General features: G+C 45.3%; 1 protein-coding gene across 2 annotated transcripts in view; it reads right to left on the bottom strand.

Moving 5' to 3' along the window:
- Positions 1-348: 348 nt before the first annotated feature.
- Positions 349-20,979, bottom strand: part of ACAA2 (acetyl-CoA acyltransferase 2) — a 32,660-nt gene continuing 12,029 nt past the window's right edge. Inside the window, exons 2-10 of one of the 2 annotated variants that reach the window (XM_083355616.1) lie at positions 13,625-13,888; positions 11,757-11,885; positions 11,230-11,346; positions 7,576-7,723; positions 7,109-7,284; positions 6,772-6,901; positions 5,129-5,199; positions 3,350-3,504; positions 349-982 (exon numbers count right to left, since the gene is read on the bottom strand). In XM_083355616.1, the coding sequence (XP_083211742.1) occupies positions 898-982; positions 3,350-3,504; positions 5,129-5,199; positions 6,772-6,901; positions 7,109-7,284; positions 7,576-7,723; positions 11,230-11,346; positions 11,757-11,885; positions 13,625-13,888 (1,275 nt within the window). In that variant the 3' untranslated portion in view covers positions 349-897. The remainder of the gene's footprint in view (positions 983-3,349; positions 3,505-5,128; positions 5,200-6,771; positions 6,902-7,108; positions 7,285-7,575; positions 7,724-11,229; positions 11,347-11,756; positions 11,886-13,624; positions 13,889-20,979) is intronic. The other variant, XM_083355617.1, reaches the window with a different exon arrangement.

Genomic DNA, 20,979 nt, shown 5'->3' on the forward strand with positions numbered 1-20,979 from the left:
ACTGAAAATAACCTGTTTGGTGCTTGAGTTCCCCTATTTTCTTACTACCTGTTTGATTAGTACACTTTGTGTGGCACTCGCTAGTAAAAGCTTGATTTTTCTTGACAGCAAGGTCGATATTTTTGTCCACACACACATTTATGTTACATGATAACCCTATAATTTTTAGATTGCCAGGGACAGGGATGTTCTATATCAATTAAATTCACTGTCCCCGTTGTTCAGTTTAAAACTTAACAACTGTCTTGCTTTGGGGCTCAGTTGTGGTTATAATTATGTATGTCCTTCAGAGATCATCAGAGTGACAGTCTTCACAGAGAAAATGTTAAAGAAATCCAGACTAAAATCTTCTGAATTCAGTATTATTTAATTTTCTTTAGAAGGCACACTTATTTTTGTCAGACTTTATTTCTATGACTAACAGTAGAGTTTTTCAAGCAAAAATCAGACCCCCAAAGCGTCATTCATGCCAGTGCTAAATTCCATCAAATTACATTAATTGAAGGCAAAAACTATAGTGGGATGATTTGATAGGCTGGGAAGCCACACAAATAAAACATCAAACTGTAGCTTCATTTTGGCTCTAATTGTTGACTGCTAAATATTTCTCCAGTAACATATTTTATTAGAAAAATCAAAATTGAATTCAGCAGGAGGTGTAACAAATCTATAAAAATAATGGACAAATCCACACCATCAAGTTGAAGGTTTGCTTGTTACTTTCTCTAAAAAAACAGATTTTAGCAAAGTGCTTCACTTTAGAATAGATGATTATTAGCAGACAGGGCAGAAAAGTAGAATTGTAGCTCTTTCTTTCTCTCTCTTTCATTTCTTCAGCTGGTTGTGTAACAGCAAAGAACGTGCAGTGTTAAATTCCCGCAGCCTCTAGCTTGTCCCTCAGGCAGTATTCTGGATGACGACCGCTATGCCTTGGCCACCTCCAATGCAGGCAGAACCCACGGCGTATTTACCTTTACGGCGCCTACAAGAAACCAAGAGAATAGCAATTACGAAAGAGATATTTGATTTAATTTAGTCTACATTCCAAATCAGCTGGACCAAAAATGTTATTTGGGATTCATCCACCACTTTGGAATCTAGAGCAACGATTCCCCAGCGGGGTGGGTGGGAAAGGGGATGGTGCCGTGAGAGCAGCAGGCACGGACGCAGCGCCATTTGTCTGAGCAGCGGGTACAAATTACTGTCGCTTTGCGCGTGCTCCCTCGCTTCCACAGCCCACTTCCGAATGTGGGTCACAGCCTGGTGCTGGGCTGCAGCTCGCAGGTTGGGGACCCCCGATCCACAGGGTTCAGTAATGGCGGAGGGAGCGCACGTGCGTGTTTGTCACAGAGAAAAATAGGATGGCGACCCTTCAATAGGGCTGGGAAAACTCCTTCGTAAGATGGCACCAAGGCCTAAAGGGATATGAATCTGGTGAGTTAACCTTCAATTCTTTAGAAAATAGCGTGCTTCAAACTGAATCAACGGTTCCTAGATTCACCTCAGGGCTTCTTAACGACGTACATGGAAGCCGCCTAAGTGGCTGTGTCTTTTTTAATGTTTTTTAACAGAATGAGATGGAATTTTCAGGCAAATTGGAGAATATTTGCCTATTTTCCAAAAGTTAAGAGGTACTAGACTACTCAAAAGCCTTAGTATTCTTAGAATAAGGTTACATTTGCAGGCAGAATTCCTGCTGAATTTCAAACACATTGGTGCAAAGAGTTTTGTGCCGAGACTGGGATGATTAAAAAAAAATAGTGAATCTTTTCTATTATTTGACAGATAGTGTCTCTAAGAAAAACGGGTGGCAAATTCATTCCATGGTTAGAATTATGAGAGACTGCAAAAGACAGGGATGTAAATTTTGGAAGTATTGGAAGAAGGAGGAATTGCTGACTATAGAGGAATGGACTTTAAAGATTTCTGACCTGGCAGAAATGGCAAAGATCTCGGCTTATTTGAAAGATCACTCGCAAGAATGCTATATTATGGAGTGGAAAAAATGGATTGAATATATCCAGAAGAAATATGGGACTAAAAAGTTTCACTTAGCATTTGAATGAATCTTCCTTTCTTTTTTTTTCTTTTTCTTTCTTTTTATATGTAATATTAATATTGTTTGTAGTTATCTTATATGAGTTAGAGGGCGATAGATTTAAGAGTTTATTGTCGTTAGCATATGGATGTTTATGATTGTTTTCTGTTTTTATACCGTGTACTTAGCTCTGGGAAGTCGGGGGGGGGGGAGAGGGGGGAGGGGTAGGGAGGGATAGGTAGGGGAGGGGGAGGGGGGATTGTTAAAGATAAAATGTATTTTAAAACTTTTCAATAAAATTTTTGGAAGTAAGCATCCTGAAACTCATTTTCAAAGCAAAATTAATTGCCTACATTTTTTGTTTTGTTTTGGGGGATAATCAGATGAAAGGTTACAGTAATTGAACAGTTCATATATTCAACCAGCCTTCACCATAGTAAAGTGATGGTGCTTACAAATAAGACATAATAACGGAGTTGGAAGGGACCTTGGAGGTCATCTAGTCCAACCCCCTGCTCAATCAGGAGACACTATACTATTTCAGACAAATGGCTGTCCAATCGGGTTTTTTAAAAACAAAAAAAACCTCCAGTGATGGAGCAGCCACATCTTTTGGAGGCAAGTCATTCCACTGATTAATTGTTCTGATTGCCAGGAATTTTCTCTTTATTTCCAGACTGAATGTCTCCTTGATTAGTCTCCATCCTGCCTTCAGCTGCTTTGGAGAACGGGTTGACCACCACCCCTGATCTTCATGGCAGCCCCTCAACTGGGACCCTGCAATCTTGTCCCCCATCGTCCTTCTCTTCATTAAACTGGACATCCCCAATTCCTGCAACTGTTCTTCACGTTTTACCCTCCAGTCCCCTGATCCTCTTTGTTGCTCTTCTCTGCACCCTTTCTAGAGTCTCAATATCCTTTTTACATCGTGGTGACCAAAACTGGATGCAGTATTCCAGGTGTGGCCTTACCAAGGCCTTGTAAAGTGGTATTAACCCTTCACGGGATCTTGAAGCTACACGCTTCAAGTAGGAATACAAAGCGAGCAGCCGTGTTTTTCATCACAGCATCTATTCTGACGAGCTTACAGGTCTCCAGGACCTCAGCCATTGATTCCCACCCCCAAAATTTTTTTTCCCTCCCTGCTACTTTTTGCTGAGCTACCAGGGAGTAAATCTGACGCCTTCTGCAAAAAATAATTGACATAGTCTGTTTTCTACAGCAAAACCACAGTGAGCCAGTTATAGAAATATTCTTTCCAAAATATGAAGAAGAAACAAAACAAGTAGTTTTCTTTGTGCGTTTATCCACCTCAGTTCATGAACCAGATGGCTGGTAATTCTGGAGCCCGAAGCTGCCAGAGGGTGGCCCAAAGCGATGGCGCCCCCGTTGACGTTGGTCTTCTCAGGGTCCAGACCCAGAACCTTCTCCACAGACAAGTATTGCGGCGCAAAGGCTTCGTTGACCTGGAAAGGCATCAGGCAGGGACGTTAGGAGTATCTCAAACTGGGCTGCTACGATTTACCAATTAGAATGATCCTCAACACTGGCTCTCATATCTGGAAAAAGCCACGGGGAACGCAGCTTTCCTTGGGGAGAGGAGAGATCAGTCATCAAAATCACAGGTTTAAAGAAACCCCAATCAACCCGGATCATATACTGGGCAGAATTCAGCAGAAGTATTGAATCGTTTTCAAGAACGGTCAAATTGTTGTCTGGTGTAAAGGTACCATTGGTTTAGCAACCGTCTAAAGCAGGGCTTTTCAAACTTGGCCCTTTTATGACTTGTGGACTTCAACTCCCAGAATTCCTCAGCCAGGGCCAAGTTTGAAGACCCCCTGGCCTAAAGTTACCATGGCATTGGAAAATGGACTCACCATCAATCCTTGCACTTATGACTGTCACAGCATCCCCCTCACCACATGATCAAAATTCAAATGCTTGGCAACCAGCCTGTGTTTACGATGGTTGCCGCATGTCGGGGCCTTCCAAGCCGGCTTCCAAGAAGCAGAGTCAATGTGGGGAGCCGGATTGGCTTAACCAGTGTTTGATTCACATAACAACTGCATTGATTCGCTTAACGACCGTGGCAGTAAATGTCACAAAATCAGAGGCAATTCTTTTAACAACCACTTTGGTTAGCAACAGAAGTTCTGGTCGTTAAGTCGAGGACTACCTGAATCTTCGACTTTTTTTTTCGAACTTTTTTTGATTTCCCGATAAGGTCACGTGGGCTCCAGAAGGCCTCATATATCTGTCCAGGTCACTTTGCACGGCACCGACAGAAACTGAACTGTGGGACTTATTTTGCCAGGACTGCAGACAATATTATTTCTAGGCAACAGTTGTGAAAAAACCTCAGATTCTGTCCCGCTACTACGGAGAAGGCAGAGAAATGCAGAATGTTGCTGGAGATTCTCGGCCGTCCAGTTCATAGTTCTTTCAAACTATGAGACGCAAAGGATTTTTTTTAAAAGACAAGTGGACTGTTTTTTCTTTGAGGAAGAAGAAAAGATTTCGCTTCTCATCCAAGAAGCTTCATCCGATGAGAAGGGAAATTTCTTCTTCTTCCTGAAAGAAAAAACCGTTCAAGACTGAGAAATGCAAGTGTACCAGCCAGGAAAGCTAAGTATTAAATCGCTGCTCGTCTTCAGGATCCATGCGAGGAAGACCAATTTCACACCCTGTAGGGCCTATCAGCTGCCTTAGGGCGACCCCGACTCCAAGGTTATTACTATGGCGAGGGGGAAAACGTAGCCCAAAAGTTTAAAAGCTGACTTCAAAAGCACAGCCTTCATGAACCGATATGGGCACACTTGACGGCTATTGAGAGGGAGAATTCAGAATTCTTCTTCCCACACTGAATGATTACAGCTAGTCCTTGATTTACAAGTTACGACAGACCCATCCCCAACAGATGTTTACAACCCAATTTTGAAGTGATGACTGCTGCGACACCCCTGCAGCCATTTGCCCTTGTGATCAACTGTAGGGATGCTGCAGCACCCACCCAGCCTAGCTTTCTTCCCCCCCCCCGGTTAGTAAGCCATGCATTTGTTTAACGACTGCATTTCACTGAGTGTCCGTTACCTCCACCAAATCCATGTCTTTCAGAGAAAGTCCGGCTTTCTTGAGGGCTTCAGTAATGGCAGCCACGGGACCTGGGTCAGAAGCAGACAGGGGTGAGCGAAACAATGGAAGGGGGACTCTTCCTTAAGAGTTCGAAGAGGACCCTGCCGAGCTTCTGGTCCAACCTCCGGCTCAAGCGGGAGAGTGCAGCCTCCGTGCTGGACCTCCAAACTCTGCCGCTGAAGTGTGGCTTCCAGCGTGACCCGAGGAAAGACGTCCGGCACGAGGAAGTGGAGTCGTCGTGGTTCCGATAGACGAAACCAATTAAAAGAGCTCCAAGGCAAAGATTTCTTCTTCAAAGAACATTTTATTCAGGAAACAAAGTATTGGCACTTACGTAGTTGAACCCAAGACTGAAGTTTCCTCCCCCAGATATAAAGTAACAAGTTGCAATTCCCACCCCAGAAAGGCTGTCATAAATCACATTCACCAATTATTCCAAAACTCCGGCTCTCCTCCCAGCTGCCCGCCAAAACTTTATCTAACATTGACCTTGATTTTACACACAGCTGCAGTTGTCATGGCCGGCTGAAAAGGCTCCAGCGTCCCCCGCTTCCCCCCTTTTACATCTGAAAATCCCCAACAACAGGAAAAAAGCACAATAAAAGCAAAAGGTAAAATGGCTGCAATTTCTTAACTGTCACAGCGTTGACAGTAGTACTAGATTTATAGTCATGTGAAAAAGGAAGTAGATCCTCTTTGAGTTCTATGGTTTCACATATCGGGACGTAGTAAAAACCACCTGGTCCTCAGCAGTTCTCAAAAGTGGGTAAATGCAGTCTCAGATGACCCACACACGACATATAACCCACGTTGTCATTTATTTTACAAAAAAAAAAAAAGCCGCCAAAATGGAGATTTAACGCTTCAGACTGAAGATGTCCCTGTCTGGTTGCCAAACTATTCAGGGGAGGATACCACCTGCCCCCCCCACTTCCCCCCACCTGCATCAATAAAAAGGAAAAAACTTTTCCATTTTGTCCAGCTGGTGTACCTCCTCTTAGACCTTTCCACACTTTATAGTTACTGCATGAGGTGTTAACCAAGAGGGCATCCAAATTATCTGGACAACCCAAACAAACGGAATTCAGATAATCCGCTCTTCACACGCCTCCAAGAGGGATCTTCACGCCTTTGGAAAACCAGCCGCCAGGCAGCAGCTGCAATCTGTCCGTAAACGCCGTCACCGAGCTTATTTTAACCTCCTATTGAATCACCACTGAATTTATGCTTCTCTAGCGTCTAAATCTCCAGCTGAACCACTTTAAAGATACTAACATCAGCAAGGACATTCCTTCCCTGCAGCCACAGCCTGCTCTTTTAATAATTTGTTGACTTGTTTGAGAGGAACTGTAATATGAAACAAAGAGCATCTGGACATAACCACTTCCAAATAAAGCTAGACCGATAGGCCAACACCTCTGTAGCTCAGAGTTGACCTGAGGAGTCCTTGGTGCTTTCCGAGCTTGGTGGTTAACCTCTGTAAGCTCAGAGAGCACCGAGGACTCCACAAAGCTAGCAACTGGGAAATGACGGGATCCCTTACGCGTGGGGTGGGAGAAACTTTGATTGACTGGCAGAAAGGTGTCTCTCTTGCCACTTACCGATGCCCATGATGTTAGGGTCACATCCAATGGCGTGATAACTAACAATTCTAGCCAAGGGAGCGAGGTTGTGCTTTTTCACGGCATCTTCGCTTGCTAAGATCACAGCTCCTGCCCCATCGCTCACGCCCTACGACAGAAGGACACCAGAGATCAAGGCTGGAGGAAATGAAATAATGTGCTGAAGAAGATACCAATGGAGACACATTGAGTCTAGAACGGTAAGAAGATGTCGTCAGACAGAGAACTTTCTCCAACGTGGCCTCTTTCATCCAGTGTGCCTGGATGTTGCACGTACTTTCACTTCGAGGAGGAGGAGGAGGAGGAGGAGGCTCACCGAGGCGTTTCCGGCCGTGACGGTGCCGTCCTTCTTGAAGACCGTAGGGAGTTTCCCCAGGTGCTCCATGGTGGTTTCCGGCCGGGGGTGTTCATCGTGGTCCAGCATCTGCTTGCCTTTTTTAACCTTCACTTCAATGGGGGCCATCTCAGCTTTAAAATGACCTGCTTCGTGAGCTACGAGTGTAAAAAAAACGCAAGGCCAAAAGGTCACGGAAGGTCCTCTACCACCCTTACAAACACAACTCAGCACAAAATTTCCGCTGCTAAGCGAGGCAGTCGTTGCCTGAGTTTTGCCCCGTTTTACGATCTTTTCCGCCACGGCTGCTAAGTTAGAATCGCTGCAGTTGTTAAGTGAACCATGTGGTCGTTAAACGAATCTAGCTTCCCTCGCTGACTTTGCTTGTCAGATTACAGAAACAGATCAGAACTTTTTCGTAATTTGTTTAAAAAAATGTTTTTACTGACCAGCTTTCCACCTCTGTTGCGTCTTGAAGGCGTAGCGGTCGCACTCTTCCCTTGTAATGTTGTATTTTGCAGCAAGATTTTCAGCTGTGACACCCATGGGAGTCTGGATGTGCGCATCGGTTAGACTCGCCCACAACACGTCTTCCAGCTGATGGGACAGAAGGAGCAGAACCACCTTTCAGGCTAGCAACCCAAAGGGGTTTGCAGGGCGAGTGACGCCCCTGGGTCTGTGGGACCAGCCATCCTAACCAAGACCCGGCGTCAGCCAAGGTGGGTTGGGAATTATGGGAACCAAGGAAGGCTGGGAAAGGTCTCCTAAATCCAAAAAGCAACACAACGCTGCATTTTTAAAGCTGGGGTTTCTCAAACATTATTAGAGCAAGCAAAACTTGATGTACCTGCAAAGACTACGTGCCGCTCTCGGTACCCAGGTTAAAACCCGGTGTTCTGAAGGGAGCAGTTATTTATTAAAGTGTGTGTGTGTGGGGGGAGCCTGGAAATGGGTAAATTGGCTTCCCCACCCTACAGAGGTTGTCAGACTCTGCATTGTACTCTTTGCCTCTGGCCTCCAAAGAAAACGGAGCAGAATCCTGGACAGCAGCCAGAATCCCTCTTCCCAACATAAAATGAAGAAAAGCAATGGGGAATATTTTTCCCCCAGAGATCCCAGCAGTGCTCCCTTGTTTTGCAAGCAAGGCTTCTGGGATTGGGGGCAGCCTTCAGCTCCAAGCCACGCAAGACCCCTCCCTTCATGGATCTTACCCGGAGAGTAAGACTTTTCTGTAGCTGTGCCTCCTCCCGGAGTGTGGCGGGTCCCTACCCACCCTGCCTTCCACGGAGGAGAATTATAACCGAACAGAATTATAACAGAATGACAGGGTTGGGAGGGACCTTGGAGGTCATCTAGTCCAACCCCCTGCTCAGGCAAGAAACCTTGTACCACTTCAGACAAATGGGTGTCCAGTCTCTTCTTAAAAACTTCCAGTGATGGAGCACTCACAACTTCTGGTGGCAAGCAGTTCCACTGGTTAATTGTTCTCACTGTCAGGAAGTTTCTCCTTAGTTCCAGGTTGCTTCTCTCCTTGACTAGTTTCCCTCCGTTGCTTCTTCTCCTGCCTTCAGGAGCTTTGGAGAACAGCTTGACACCCCCCCCCTCTTTTTGGTGGCAGCCCACAAAACTGGGAAGACCTGGCTTTTCCTGGATCAGGAGGGGAGCGAAGGGGAGCCTGGGGATTTGTGGGTCTGAGACAGGAAAGGGGACGGCACTTGGTGGCTTGAAAACGGTTGAAAACTTTCTGTCTGTTATGTGTTTAATTGATGACAGCTGCCAAGAGTTATTTTCTATAACATACATAGCCTTTCAGATGTTTTAAATAAAGGAAGGTACACAATGCTTGTTTTCCTTTCTCTGCTAACATATACATTAATGACAACTGGGAAAGAGGAATGGAATACAGCTAGACTTCGACTTGACTTACAACATTTCATTTAGTAACAGCAAAGTTACAACCGAAAAAAGTAACATGACTATTTTTCACACTTATGACCATGGTCACATGATCAAAATTCAGACACTTGGCAATGGACTCAAATTTGTGACCGTTGCAGTGTCCCAGGATCATGTGTTCTCCCTTCTGACAAACAAAATCAATGGCTAAACCCACTCACTAACACAACAACTGCAATGATTAATAACTGTGGCAAGAAAGGTTGTAAAATTATTTAAAAATGTCTCACTTAGCAACATAAATTTTGGGCTCAATTGTGGGCGTTAAGTCGAGGATTACCTGTAATAGATTATGTTAGAGCAGCGATTTACTGGGGGAAAATACTGGCGTAAGGTTAATAAGACAAAAGGAGAACATTTTGTCCTGGGTCTGCAGATCTTTGACATGTTCCTGGATGGCTAAGTGCTGTTCTCTGAAGCAGAAAGACCGGGGCTGTCTACTGTCGCGTGAAGTACTAATACCACTTTACAAGGCCTTGGTAAGGCCACACCTGGAATATGGCATCCAGTTTTGGTCACCACGATGTAAAAAAGAAGTTGAGACTCTAGAAAGAGCACAGAGAAGGGCAACAAAGATGATCGGGGGACTGGAGGCTAAAAGATACAAGGAACGGTTGCTGGAATTGGGGATGTGTAGTTTAACCAAGAGAAGGGTGAGGGGTGACAGGATAGCAGTGTTCCAACATCTCAAGGGCTGCCCCAAAGAAGAGGCAGTCAAGCTATTCTCCAAAGCACCTGAAGGCAGGACAAGAAGCAACGGATGGAAAGTAGTCAAGGAGAGAAGCAACCTCCAAGGTCCCTTCCAACTACTACTATTTCTTCTTCTTCTTCTTCTTCTTCTTCTTCTTCTTCTTCTTCTTCTTCTTCTTCTTCTTCTTCTTCTTCTTCTTCTTCTTCTTCTTATTATTATTATTATTATTATTATTATTATTATTATATGACACAATGCACAAACATTTTTTTAGGAATTATACACCTTACTTAAAAAAAGTCATGACACCAGCTGATAAACACATGTCCTTTGGTTCACCTGTTTGTTTTTTAATTTCCCAGTTTAGCCAGTAGGCCCAGAACTCCTGGAGGCCTCCCATCCAAATGCAAACCTGGGGTGATCCTGCTTAGCTTGAGCCCAGTCAAATACTGCTACCAGGCTGCTAAAGTAAACTGAAAGTCTGAATGCAAATTATTCTACATTCGTTCGTATGATTCTTTACACTAAATATACTATCATCTCTAGACTCTAGACCACAGGTCTGCAACCCGCGGCTCCAGAGCCACATGCGGCTCTTTCAGCCATCTCCTGCAGCTCCTAGTCCTCTGCCATGTGCAGTCCCCCCACAAAAAAGTGGGACTAAAAAAGTTCAACCAATCAATTTAAATATGCAGGGTAGGTGCATATCTCGCCTTGGCTCCACTCTTCAGACAAACTCTGTTCTGCGCATGTGTGCATGTACGCACATGCGCACACTTTTTTTGTGGCTCCCAGTTTTTCCTTTTGTGAGGGAACCGGTTCCGAGTGGCTCTTTCACTGTTTCAGTTTGCTGACCCCTGCTCTAGACTCTAGAAAGGGTACAGAGAAGAGCAACGAGGATGATCGGGGGACTGGAAGCTAAAACATATAGGGAACGGTTGCTGGAATTGGGTATGTGTAGTTTAACGAAGAGAAGGGTGAGGGGTGACATGATAGCAGTCTTCCAGTATCTCAGGGGCTGCCCCAAAGAAGAGGGAGTCAAGCTATTCTCCAAAGCGCCAGAAGGCAGTAAAAGAAGCAACGGATGGAAACTCATCAAGGAGAGAAGCAACCTGGAACTAAGGAGAAACTTCCTGACAGTTAGAACAATTAACCAGTGGAACTCCTTGCCTCCAGAAGCGGTGAATGCTCCAACACTGGAAGATTTTAAGAAGAGACTGGACCACCATTTGCCTGAAATGGTATAGGGTTTCCTGCCTGAGCAGGGGGTTGGACTAGATGACCTCCAAGGTCCCTTCCAACATTATTATTATTATTATATTATTATCTAATGGGGCAGATTAATTCTCTTTTGTGTATTTTTATGGATCCAGGGAATAACTCAGGGTTCCTTCAGGAGGGATACTCTGGTTTCAAACAAAGAGCAAAGCCAACTTGACTGGTACAAAATACTAACCTTGGGATCAACTCCCAGTTTTATTCCAAAACGTACATTTCGAACGGCATAAGGTGCTTGGCTCATACTCTCTGCTCCACCACACAGCACCACTTCGGATTCTTTAAGGCTAATTTCCTGATTTGAGGGGTGAGGGGGGGAAAAGCATATTAGATGTGCAATATACATATGAAACACAAAAAAGTATTGTCTTCTAAACCAGGAGTCCTCAACCTTGGCCACTTTAAGACTTGTGTACTTCAGCTCCCAGAATTCCTCAGCCAGCTGGCTGAGGAATTCTGGGAGTTGAAGTACACAAGTCTTAAAGTGGCCAAGGTCGAGGCCCCCTGTTCTAAACTGTCAGATCATTTCACTTTTCTTTTTATCTTGAATGAGTAGTCAAAACTTTGTTTTAAATATGTAAACGAAAAGCAGGTGAACAATCTTTGCCTGACAAGATGCAGAAGAAGTGTAGGCACAAAGCCAAATTGCAACTGAAAATACAGGCTGGCTGAGAATAAGGTGGAGTAAGTAAGTGGAGCCAGCACCTGGCACCCGTTGACAACAGACTGGAAGCCGGATCCACACAATCTATTGACGGTCAGGGCAGGAGTTGAGACGGGCACCCCCACACGTAAGCCAACGTGTCGCGCGAGGTAAACTGCATCTACAGAACTCTGCAAGAAAAAAAGAAAAGAAAATCCCCTTTTAAGAATTAAGTTGCATGGCTGAAGGCGGCTTTCCCATCTACTTGTAGAAGTGAATAAATTCAAATCCCGCTCACGGGAAACGTGGGAACAATGTGGCCACTGCAGCTTCACTGTAATTTCAAACAGTCACTGAACACGGTCACTCAATGAGAACTCCTGCACACCTTTCTTTTCCTTCTTTCATTAATATTGTTCATGCAAGACTTCTAATTTACTTTTTATAAAAAAAGATGAATGAGCTCAATTAAATGTTTTTTTTGTTTAAGCACATTGTATCGTGGTTCCGACAGATGAAGCTCTTCAAAAGAACTTCGAGGCATTGTTTACCTTAAAGGATCTTTTATTCGAGTAGCATAATTTTTTATTTTATTTATTTTATTTTAATTCCATTTATATCCCGCCCTTCTCCGAAGACTCAGGGCGGCTTACAAGCTTAGCAGTAGCCTTCATTCTATGTATATGCCTGCTTATTAGGGCTTTCACACACCCCCCAAGCGGCATTATTACAAAGTCAGCTTAATTGCCCCCAACAATCTGGGTCCTCATTTTACCTACCTCGGAAGGATGGAATGCTGAGTCAACCTTGAGCCTGGTGGGATGCGAACCTGCACTAATTGCAGGCAGATGGTGTTACTTAAGGAGGAATTAGCCCACTGCTCCACCAAGGCTTACTATAATAGCGGCACTTACGTAATCGAAGCCAAAAACAGAATTCCCCTCCCCCCCTGGGCACCTAATGTCAAAGCGCAATTAATTCCCTCCTCTAATTAACAGTCATAAATCACATTCCCCAATTAGCTCGAAGCCAGACGGGGTTCCTCTCCAGCTCTCCTGCCCGCCAATTCTTTATCAGCTCTGGGCTCAGTAACCTTGATTCTCACGCTAAGTTTAGTGTTGCTATGTCTAGCTGGACTCTCGTTCGCATCCCCCCCTCCCAGCATCATCTAACTCTAAAAGCGAAGGGAAAAAATGGAGCTACATTTCCATCTGTCATCAATGCAAAAACATCCAAGGTTAGCAGTGTTGACACATTGATTGTAGAATTATTAATGCAAAGGTCAAATAGAAGCTCAATTGTGAAGAAAAAACACTGCAAGTAGTGCTGGGTGATACAATGACCCCACTGACAATACACAACTAGTCCTCAACTTATGATCGCAACTAACCCCAAAATTTCTGTTCCTAAATGAGACTTATTTTAATTGAGTTTTGCCCTATTTTACGACCCTTCTTACCACGGTTGTTAAGTGATCATTGCAGTAGTTAGTGACACGGTTAAGTGGATCTGGCTTCCCCACTGACTTTGCTTGTCAGAAGGTCGCAAAAGGGATCTCACGTGACCCTGGGAACGCTGCGACCGTCATAAATACGAACCAGTTGCCAAACGTCTGAATTTTGATCACGTGACCCTGGGGATGCTGCAACAGTCGTAAATGTGAAAAATGGTTCTAAGTCACTTTTTCCAGTGCTGTTGTAACTCTGAAGGGTCACTAAACGAACTGTTGTAAGTCGGGGACTTGCTATACTCTACAATGCTAGCAAATTCTGTGGCCCAGAAGTGTTCCAAAGGAAATGGTTGGGCAAGCGAGCTGATGGGACGGGAGGCGCTGCAACGTGGTTCTGATTTCTCTGTAACGGAGCAACCGAGCAAGGACAAAAAGAGAAGGACCCATTGGGGCGACTGGCAACTGCCAAGACGTACCGACCTGCATGACGTTGCCCACAATCACGCTGTCAACGATTTCCGGAGATACTTTGCCGGCAGACAAGGCTGACCGAGCCGCAACCTCTGCAAGGTCTATGGCCGTGAAATCCTTAAGCAGGCCGCCATACGCCCCAAACGGCGTCCTCTTGGCAGAGACGATGAATATTCCTGGGAGACAAAACACGAGGAACAGACGCAGGGAAATAAGAAAGCGCTTTTCGAATCTTATTTCAAATCTTACCCTTGTTCGTTTAAGATCTGTGGACTTCAGCTCCCAGAATTCCCCAATCGGCATGGCCGGTTGGGGGAATCCGGGAGTTGAAGCCTTCACATCTTAAAGTTGTTCAGGTTGAGAAATACTGATTCAGTTCAATATTTATTTTGTGGATTCAAAGGTCACCTACTGGGCATAGTTGAAACCATCAAGAAAACCAGTACAAAAATAAAATATATTATGCCCGCCTTCCCCAACCTTTCCTGCTTTGCGGACTGGCAGGGGGGCAGAGAGAAGACGGTCCCGCACGAGCGGTGGACAAATGTGTGCACGCAGCTCCGTTTGCACAAGTGGCACTCGCCCGCCGCTTCTGCAGCCCTGTTCCAAATGGGCTGTGGCCCAGTACTGGGTTGCAGCCCAGGGGTTGGGGGCCCCAATATTCTGGCATACGGCAAATTTTACCAATGGCGCTTCAATATCCAGGTCCGTCCCACAAGAAATCCTGATTATTTTTTTTCCGGTACAGTTTAGATTGCTACCCAACTCCTAATAAATAAAGTTTGTCTTTTTTTGTCACATTCTTAAATAAGGGATTATAACATCACAAAAAAGATTAATGTAACAGATTGGGCCTTCTTGATCTATACTTGATATTAGGGTACAGTATGAAAGAGATCCCGAGAGGTTTTGAGAACGTCACCAGAATTTGGGTGCACACAGATTTTCAGCTGGCACTGAAACGTGGGACTTTCACTGAAATGCTGAGTCAGCATTGAGACGAACCTGCTCCCTCCGTGCGCCACGCTTGCTGTGCTGCGCTGCCAGGTGGTGACAGATTACCATAAATTGTGGAGGGGGGAATGAAGTGGGGGGGAGATGCTTGGGAAATCGAAAGTAGCTGTTCTACCTCCAGATGCTGCCTCAAGGTCACCCAGCTGGAAGGAGGAGGGAGCCGCATACCAAACTGCTTGGAACTGACCGCCATGAAAACAGCTTGCATGAACTTGACTGGTCACACCAGGGTGCGCAATGAGGGACAGTTAAAGGAGGGAAAAGTAGAGCTTGGGGAATTTGGCGTGCGATTCTCGGTTCTGGCTAGGCAATGCTGCAATACGCCTGATCTGTAATAAAACTATCCCTTTCTCAACAAAAGGAACCGAGGATCGTTTCTATTTAGAGGTTCAAGTTGTGGGCAGTCCAGCCTCTGGTTTGATGACTGCTCTTTCAAAATTAACTGGGATCTTACTATACAGGTAGTTCTGGCTTAGTACCGGTTGCTTAATGACCAAAGTTACGAACCTCTCCAGGGCTGCTACTTGTGACCCAGATTTGAAGTTCTCATATACACAATTTGCGATGGTTTGCCATTTCAGTTTCCAGCAAAAAAAAAAAAAAATACCCATTGTGGATAATGGATCCGCCTAATGACTGTGGCCGTAGTTTTATAATCCTGACGTTCGCTTCGTGATTGCTGCAAAAATGGTCATTATAGTGGGCATGGTCACATGGTGTTCTGCTTAACAACCAGCACAACTTAATATCATAATTCTAGGTTCAATTAAAGCCGTCTCAATTTTGGTAAGAGCTGTGCAAAGCTGCCAACTGAAAGCCAAAAAAAGTACTTGGGAATAAGCATGAGTGTTGTTCCTACCACCCGCTGCAACTCTTTAAAGCAGGCACGTCAAACTCACGTCACGTGACGTTGTGCGACGTACCGTGACTTTTTCCCCATTGCTGGCAATGGGGTGGGCACGGTTTCGGCATGACACATCTGGCTTGCAGGCCAGCGGTTTGACATGCCTGCTTTAAAGTAAATGAATGGGCTTTGTCCACAATCCTGTGCAACCCTGGGAAAAGACGTGGCTGCTTTAAAAAGTTGCAGACGGGCGCTGTGGGGTGCTTTAATTACAGAGACATCTTCCAAATATGCCCTTCCTGCAGTTATTAACCAGCTGAACAAATTTACAAGGAAAGAAGCAATTGCTTTAGCTAAACCTTTTGGTGATTTAAAGGTTAACCCCAAGATCTTAAATTTTGCTGGGTAAGCAGTCGGCCACCAGAAAATGTCTTAATAAAGACATTAACCCTAACCCATCTGCCATATAATTCAGTGAAAGGTTTCCGGGAAATTCAGGAGCCGGTTCCTCACTTTGGTCTGCCTCATGCACCGATGACCTTAGCCGTTCCATTCATAAATGAAAACGTTTAAGGAGTTAAGGTATTGATTAGCTAGGATTACAAAAGTCATCCCAGTCATTAAATGGGGGAAATGCCAAAGAGGGGATAGGAACAAATAAGGAAGACCTTCTGTTTTTCTGATTATCAGAAAAATAAAAGTACCTCATTTTAAACCTACATACATTAGTAGACAGAAGAAATCGAAACAACCGATAAACTACTCTCTACAGTTTGCAAACTACAGACTTTTGCACACTTCTTGTCTATCTTAAAATTTGTGCAGTTAGACTCTAAACAGTACAGAGGATCAGAATAATAAAATAACAGACTTGGAAGAGACCTTGGAGGTCTTCTAGTCCAGCCCCCAGCTCAAGCAGGAGGACCAATAGCATTTCAGATCAATGGCTGCCCAATGTCTTCTTAAAAGCCTCCACTGATGGAGCACCCACAACTTTTGAATGCAAGCCATTAATTGTTGTGTCAGGAAGTCCCTCCTTAGTTCCAGGTTGCTTCTCTCCTTGCTTAGTTCCCATCGGTTGCTCCTTCTCCTGCCTTCTGACGCTCTGGGTCGCCCCCTCTTCTTCTTTGTGGCAGCCCCTCAAAGAGGGCAACACCGCTATAATGGCACCCCTGTCACGATCAGGTAGTAAAACAAAAGTTCTGCAAAGGCTGGCGGTGAGAAACACGCCAGATTTGTACACTGAGAATTAAACAGAATTGGCTTGACCCAGTACAGCACGGGTGTCAAACTTGCAATGTCACGTGACGCGTCTTGACGTATCGTGAATTTTTCCCGTTGCCGGCAATGAGGTGGGCACGGTTTCGCTGACACATCTGGCCCGTGCAGCTTTTCTTACTATCCTGTCAAATGCTACTATAAGAAGAAAGAAATTCCTTCTTAAATTCTATCATAATGATAGTGTCAACTGGGCCCCTCAGACTTTAGACATTTACGACTCTCAGACTTTAAACTTATGACCAAATATTAGCTTCATCACATAACCTTTGGAAGCAAACTAGGTTTTGAAAGTGAAATAAAATACATACGAACTGGGTTAAGGTATTTTAGGAGCTAGAAAAAAATCTAATGGCATATTTTGGCCCCGTTCATAATTTTGCAATTCTTTGTGGATGGCTCAACAATCAGCAGCGATTATAAATTATTGGATAATAATAATAATTTATTCATTTAATAGGTGTCTCAATTTCTCTAGAATTCATACAGTTGCAAGAAAAAGTATGTGAACCCTTTGGGATTATGTGGTTTTTTGCATGAATTGGCCATAAAATGCGCTCTAAACGTCATGTAAGTCACAACAATAGAAAAACACAGTCTCCTTAAAATAATAGTACACAAACATTAGCTGTTGTCATGTTTTAATTGAAGATAAGATGGAAACATTCACAGTGCAGGATGGAAAAAGTATGTGAACCTTTGGACTTAATAACTGGTTGACCCTCCTTTGGCAGCAATAACCTCAAGCAAACGTTTCCTGTAGTTGCAGATCAGACCTGCACAACGATCTGGAGCAATTTTGGACCACTCCTCTGCACAAAACTGTTTCAGTGTAGCAATATTCTTGGGATGTCTGGTGTGAATCGCTCTCTTAAGGTCATGCCACAGCATTTCAATCGGGTTGAGGTCAGGACTCTGACTGGGCCACTCCAGAACGTGTATTCTGTTCTGTTGAAGCCATTGTTTTGTTAAATTACTTGTATGCTTTGGGTCATTGTCCTGTTGCATCACCCATCCTCTGCGGAGCTCCAGTGGTGGACAGATGGTCGTATGTTTTCCTGCAAAATGTCCTGATAAACTCTGGAATATATTTTCCCATCAATGACAACAATCCGTCCAGGCCCTGAGGCAGCAAAGCAGCCCCAAACCATGATGCTCCCTCCGTCATGTTTTACTTTGGGGATGAGGTTTTGATGTTGCTGTGCTGTGCCATTTTTTCTCCACACATAGTGTTGTGGGTTTTTCCCAGACAACTCAATTTTGGTTTCATCTGTCCATGTTTGAAGTTTGCAAAAGAGCACCTGGATGTTCCACAGCATTACTGGCAAAATATACTGTGGACAAATGAAACCAAAATTGAGTTGTCTGGGAAAAACACACAACACTATGTGTGGAGAAAAAATGGCACAGCACAGCAACATCAAAACCTCATCCCCAAAGTAAAACATGGTGGAGGGAGCATCATGGTTTGGGGCTGCTTTGCTGCCTCAGGGCCTGGACGGATTGTTGTCATTGATGGGAAAATATATTCCAGAGTTTATCAGGACATTTTGCAGGAAAACGTACGACCATCTGTCCGCCACTGGAGCTCCGCAGAGGATGGGTGATGCAACAGGACAATGACCCAAAGCATACAAGTAATTTAACAAAACAATGGCTTCAACAGAACAGAATACACGTTCTGGAGTGGCCCAGTCAGAGTCCCCGACCTCAACCCGATTGAAATGCTGTGGCATGACCTTAAGAGAGCGATTCACACCAGACATCCCAAGAATATTGCTACACTGAAACAGTTTTGTGCAGAGGAGTGGTCCAAAATTACTCCAGATCGTTGTGCAGGTCTGATCTGCAACTACAGGAAACGTTTGGTTGAGGTTATTGCTGCCAAAGGAGAGTCAACCAGTTATTAAGTCCAAAGGTTCACATACTTTTTCCATCCTGCACTGTGAATGTTTCCATCTTATCTTCAATTAAAACATGACAACAGCTAATGTTTGTGTACTATTATTTTAAGGAGACTGTGTTTTTCTATTGTTGTGACTTACATGACGTTTAGAGCGCATTTTATGGCCAATTCATGCAAAAAACCACATAATCCCAAAGGGTTCACATACTTTTTCTTGCAACTGTATTCATAACTACTACAGTTAGGGGAATAATGTTCCCAGGCATTCAGTCAAGGACATTTAGAAGCAGAATTTTTAGCTATCAAGCATTATAAAGCTAGAAGAGAGAGTGAACACGAAGTTTCAAGTTTCAAGTTTTATTTAATTTGTATACCGCCCTTCTCCTTGGTAGGGACTCAGGGCGGTTCACAGGGCATATATAAAAAAAACGATACAAAAATTAAAAAAGATTAAACCAATGCCCAGTTAAAAACAGTAATACAATTCTAAAACAACAATTTAAAACCCATAATCCCCCGTCAGGCCAGACCAGCTAATTCAAATAGGTGGGTCTTCAGGCCACGACGGAAAGTTCGGAGGTCTGATGCCGTCCGGAGCTCCACCGGCAGTTGGTTCCATAATGCCGGAGCGCCCACAGAGAAGGCCCTCCCCCTGGGGGCCACCAGTCGGCATTCCCTGACTGGCGGCACCCTGAGGAGGCCCTCTCTGTGGGAACGCACAGGGCGGAGGGGAGTTGATGCCGGCAGCAGGTGGTCCTCGAGGTATCCCGGACCCATGCCATGTAAGGACTTAAAGATCATAACCAAAACCTTGAACCTCACCCGGAAGACAACTGGTAACCAATGCAGCTCGCGGAGCAAAGGTGTAACATGGGAGTACCGGGAAACTCCCAAGACAACTCTCGCGGCCGCATTCTGTACCAGTTGGAGCCTCCGAGTGGTCTTCAAGGGAAGCCCCATGTAGAGAGCATTACAGTAGTCAAGGCGAGAGGTCACGAGCGCATGAGTGACCGTACACAGGGCATCCCGGTTCAGATAGGGCCGCAACTGGCGCACCAGGCGAACCTGGGCGAAAGCCCCCCTAGTCACGGCCACTATATGATCTTCCAGGGTAAGCCGTGAATCTAGGAGGACTCCCAAGTTGCGAGTCCTATCCACGGGGGGTAAGAGCTCACCCCCCATAGAAAGAGATGGAACATTTTGAATGTCCCAGGATGCCGGAATGTACAGCCACTCAGTCTTGTCAGGGTTGAGTTGAAGTCTGTTCCTCCCCATCCAGACCCGAACCGCCTCCAGGCAACAGGACATCACAGCGAGGGCATCACTGGGGTGGTTTGGGGTCGAAAAGAAAAGTTGGGTATCATCGGCATATTGATGATACCCAACTCCAAAACCACGAATGATCTCACCAAGCGGTTTCATGTAGATGTTGAACAGGAGAGGCGAGAGAACCGACCCCTGAGGAACTCCACAAACGAGAGACCTAGGGGCCGATCTCTGCCCCCCTGCCAACACCGACTGCGAGCGTCCCAGGAGATAGGAGGAGAACCACTGAAGAACTGTGCCTCCCACTCCCAATCCCCTGAGACGCCGCAGCAAGATACCATGGTCGATGGTATCGAAAGCCGCCGAGAGGTCTAATAGGACTAGGACAGAGGAATATCCCCTATCCCGCGCCCTCCAGAGATCATTCACCAGAGCGACCAATGCCGTCTCCGTGCTGTACCTGGGCCTGAAACCCGATTGGTAGGGGTCCAGATAATCCGCTTCATCCAGGACCAGAGGGAGCTGATGCGCCACCACACTCTCGACAACCTTCGCAAGAAAGCGAAGGTTGGAGACTGGACGAAAGTTGTTCAATACAGCTGGGTCCAAGGCAGGCTTCTTGAGGAGAGGTCTCACCACCGCCTCCTTCAAGACGGTGGGGAAATAACCCTCACTCAAAGAAGCAGATATTACCGCCTGGAGCCAGCCTCGTGTCCTCTCCCTAGCTGCATAAACCAGCCAGGAAGGGCACGGGTCCAACAAACATGTGGAGGAGCTCAGCCTCCCCATAATCCTGTCCACTTCATCAGGGGTCACAGAATCAAACTCTTCCCAGGTAACATTGACAAGACCGCCCGTGTCCTGACCGCCTGACTCTGCCCAGCTGGAGTCCAAACCGGTCCGAATCCGAGCGATTTTATCCGACAGAAGTTGACTAAACTCCTCAGCACGACCCTGCAAGGGATCCTCCCTCACCTCCTGAGTAAGAAGGGAGCGAGTCACCCTAAACAAGGCGGCCGGGCGATTATCTGCGGACGCGATGAGGGTGAAGTAATT

This window comes from Vipera ursinii (genome assembly GCF_947247035.1).
Source record: "Vipera ursinii genome assembly, chromosome: 2".
NCBI lineage: Eukaryota > Metazoa > Chordata > Lepidosauria > Squamata > Viperidae > Vipera > Vipera ursinii.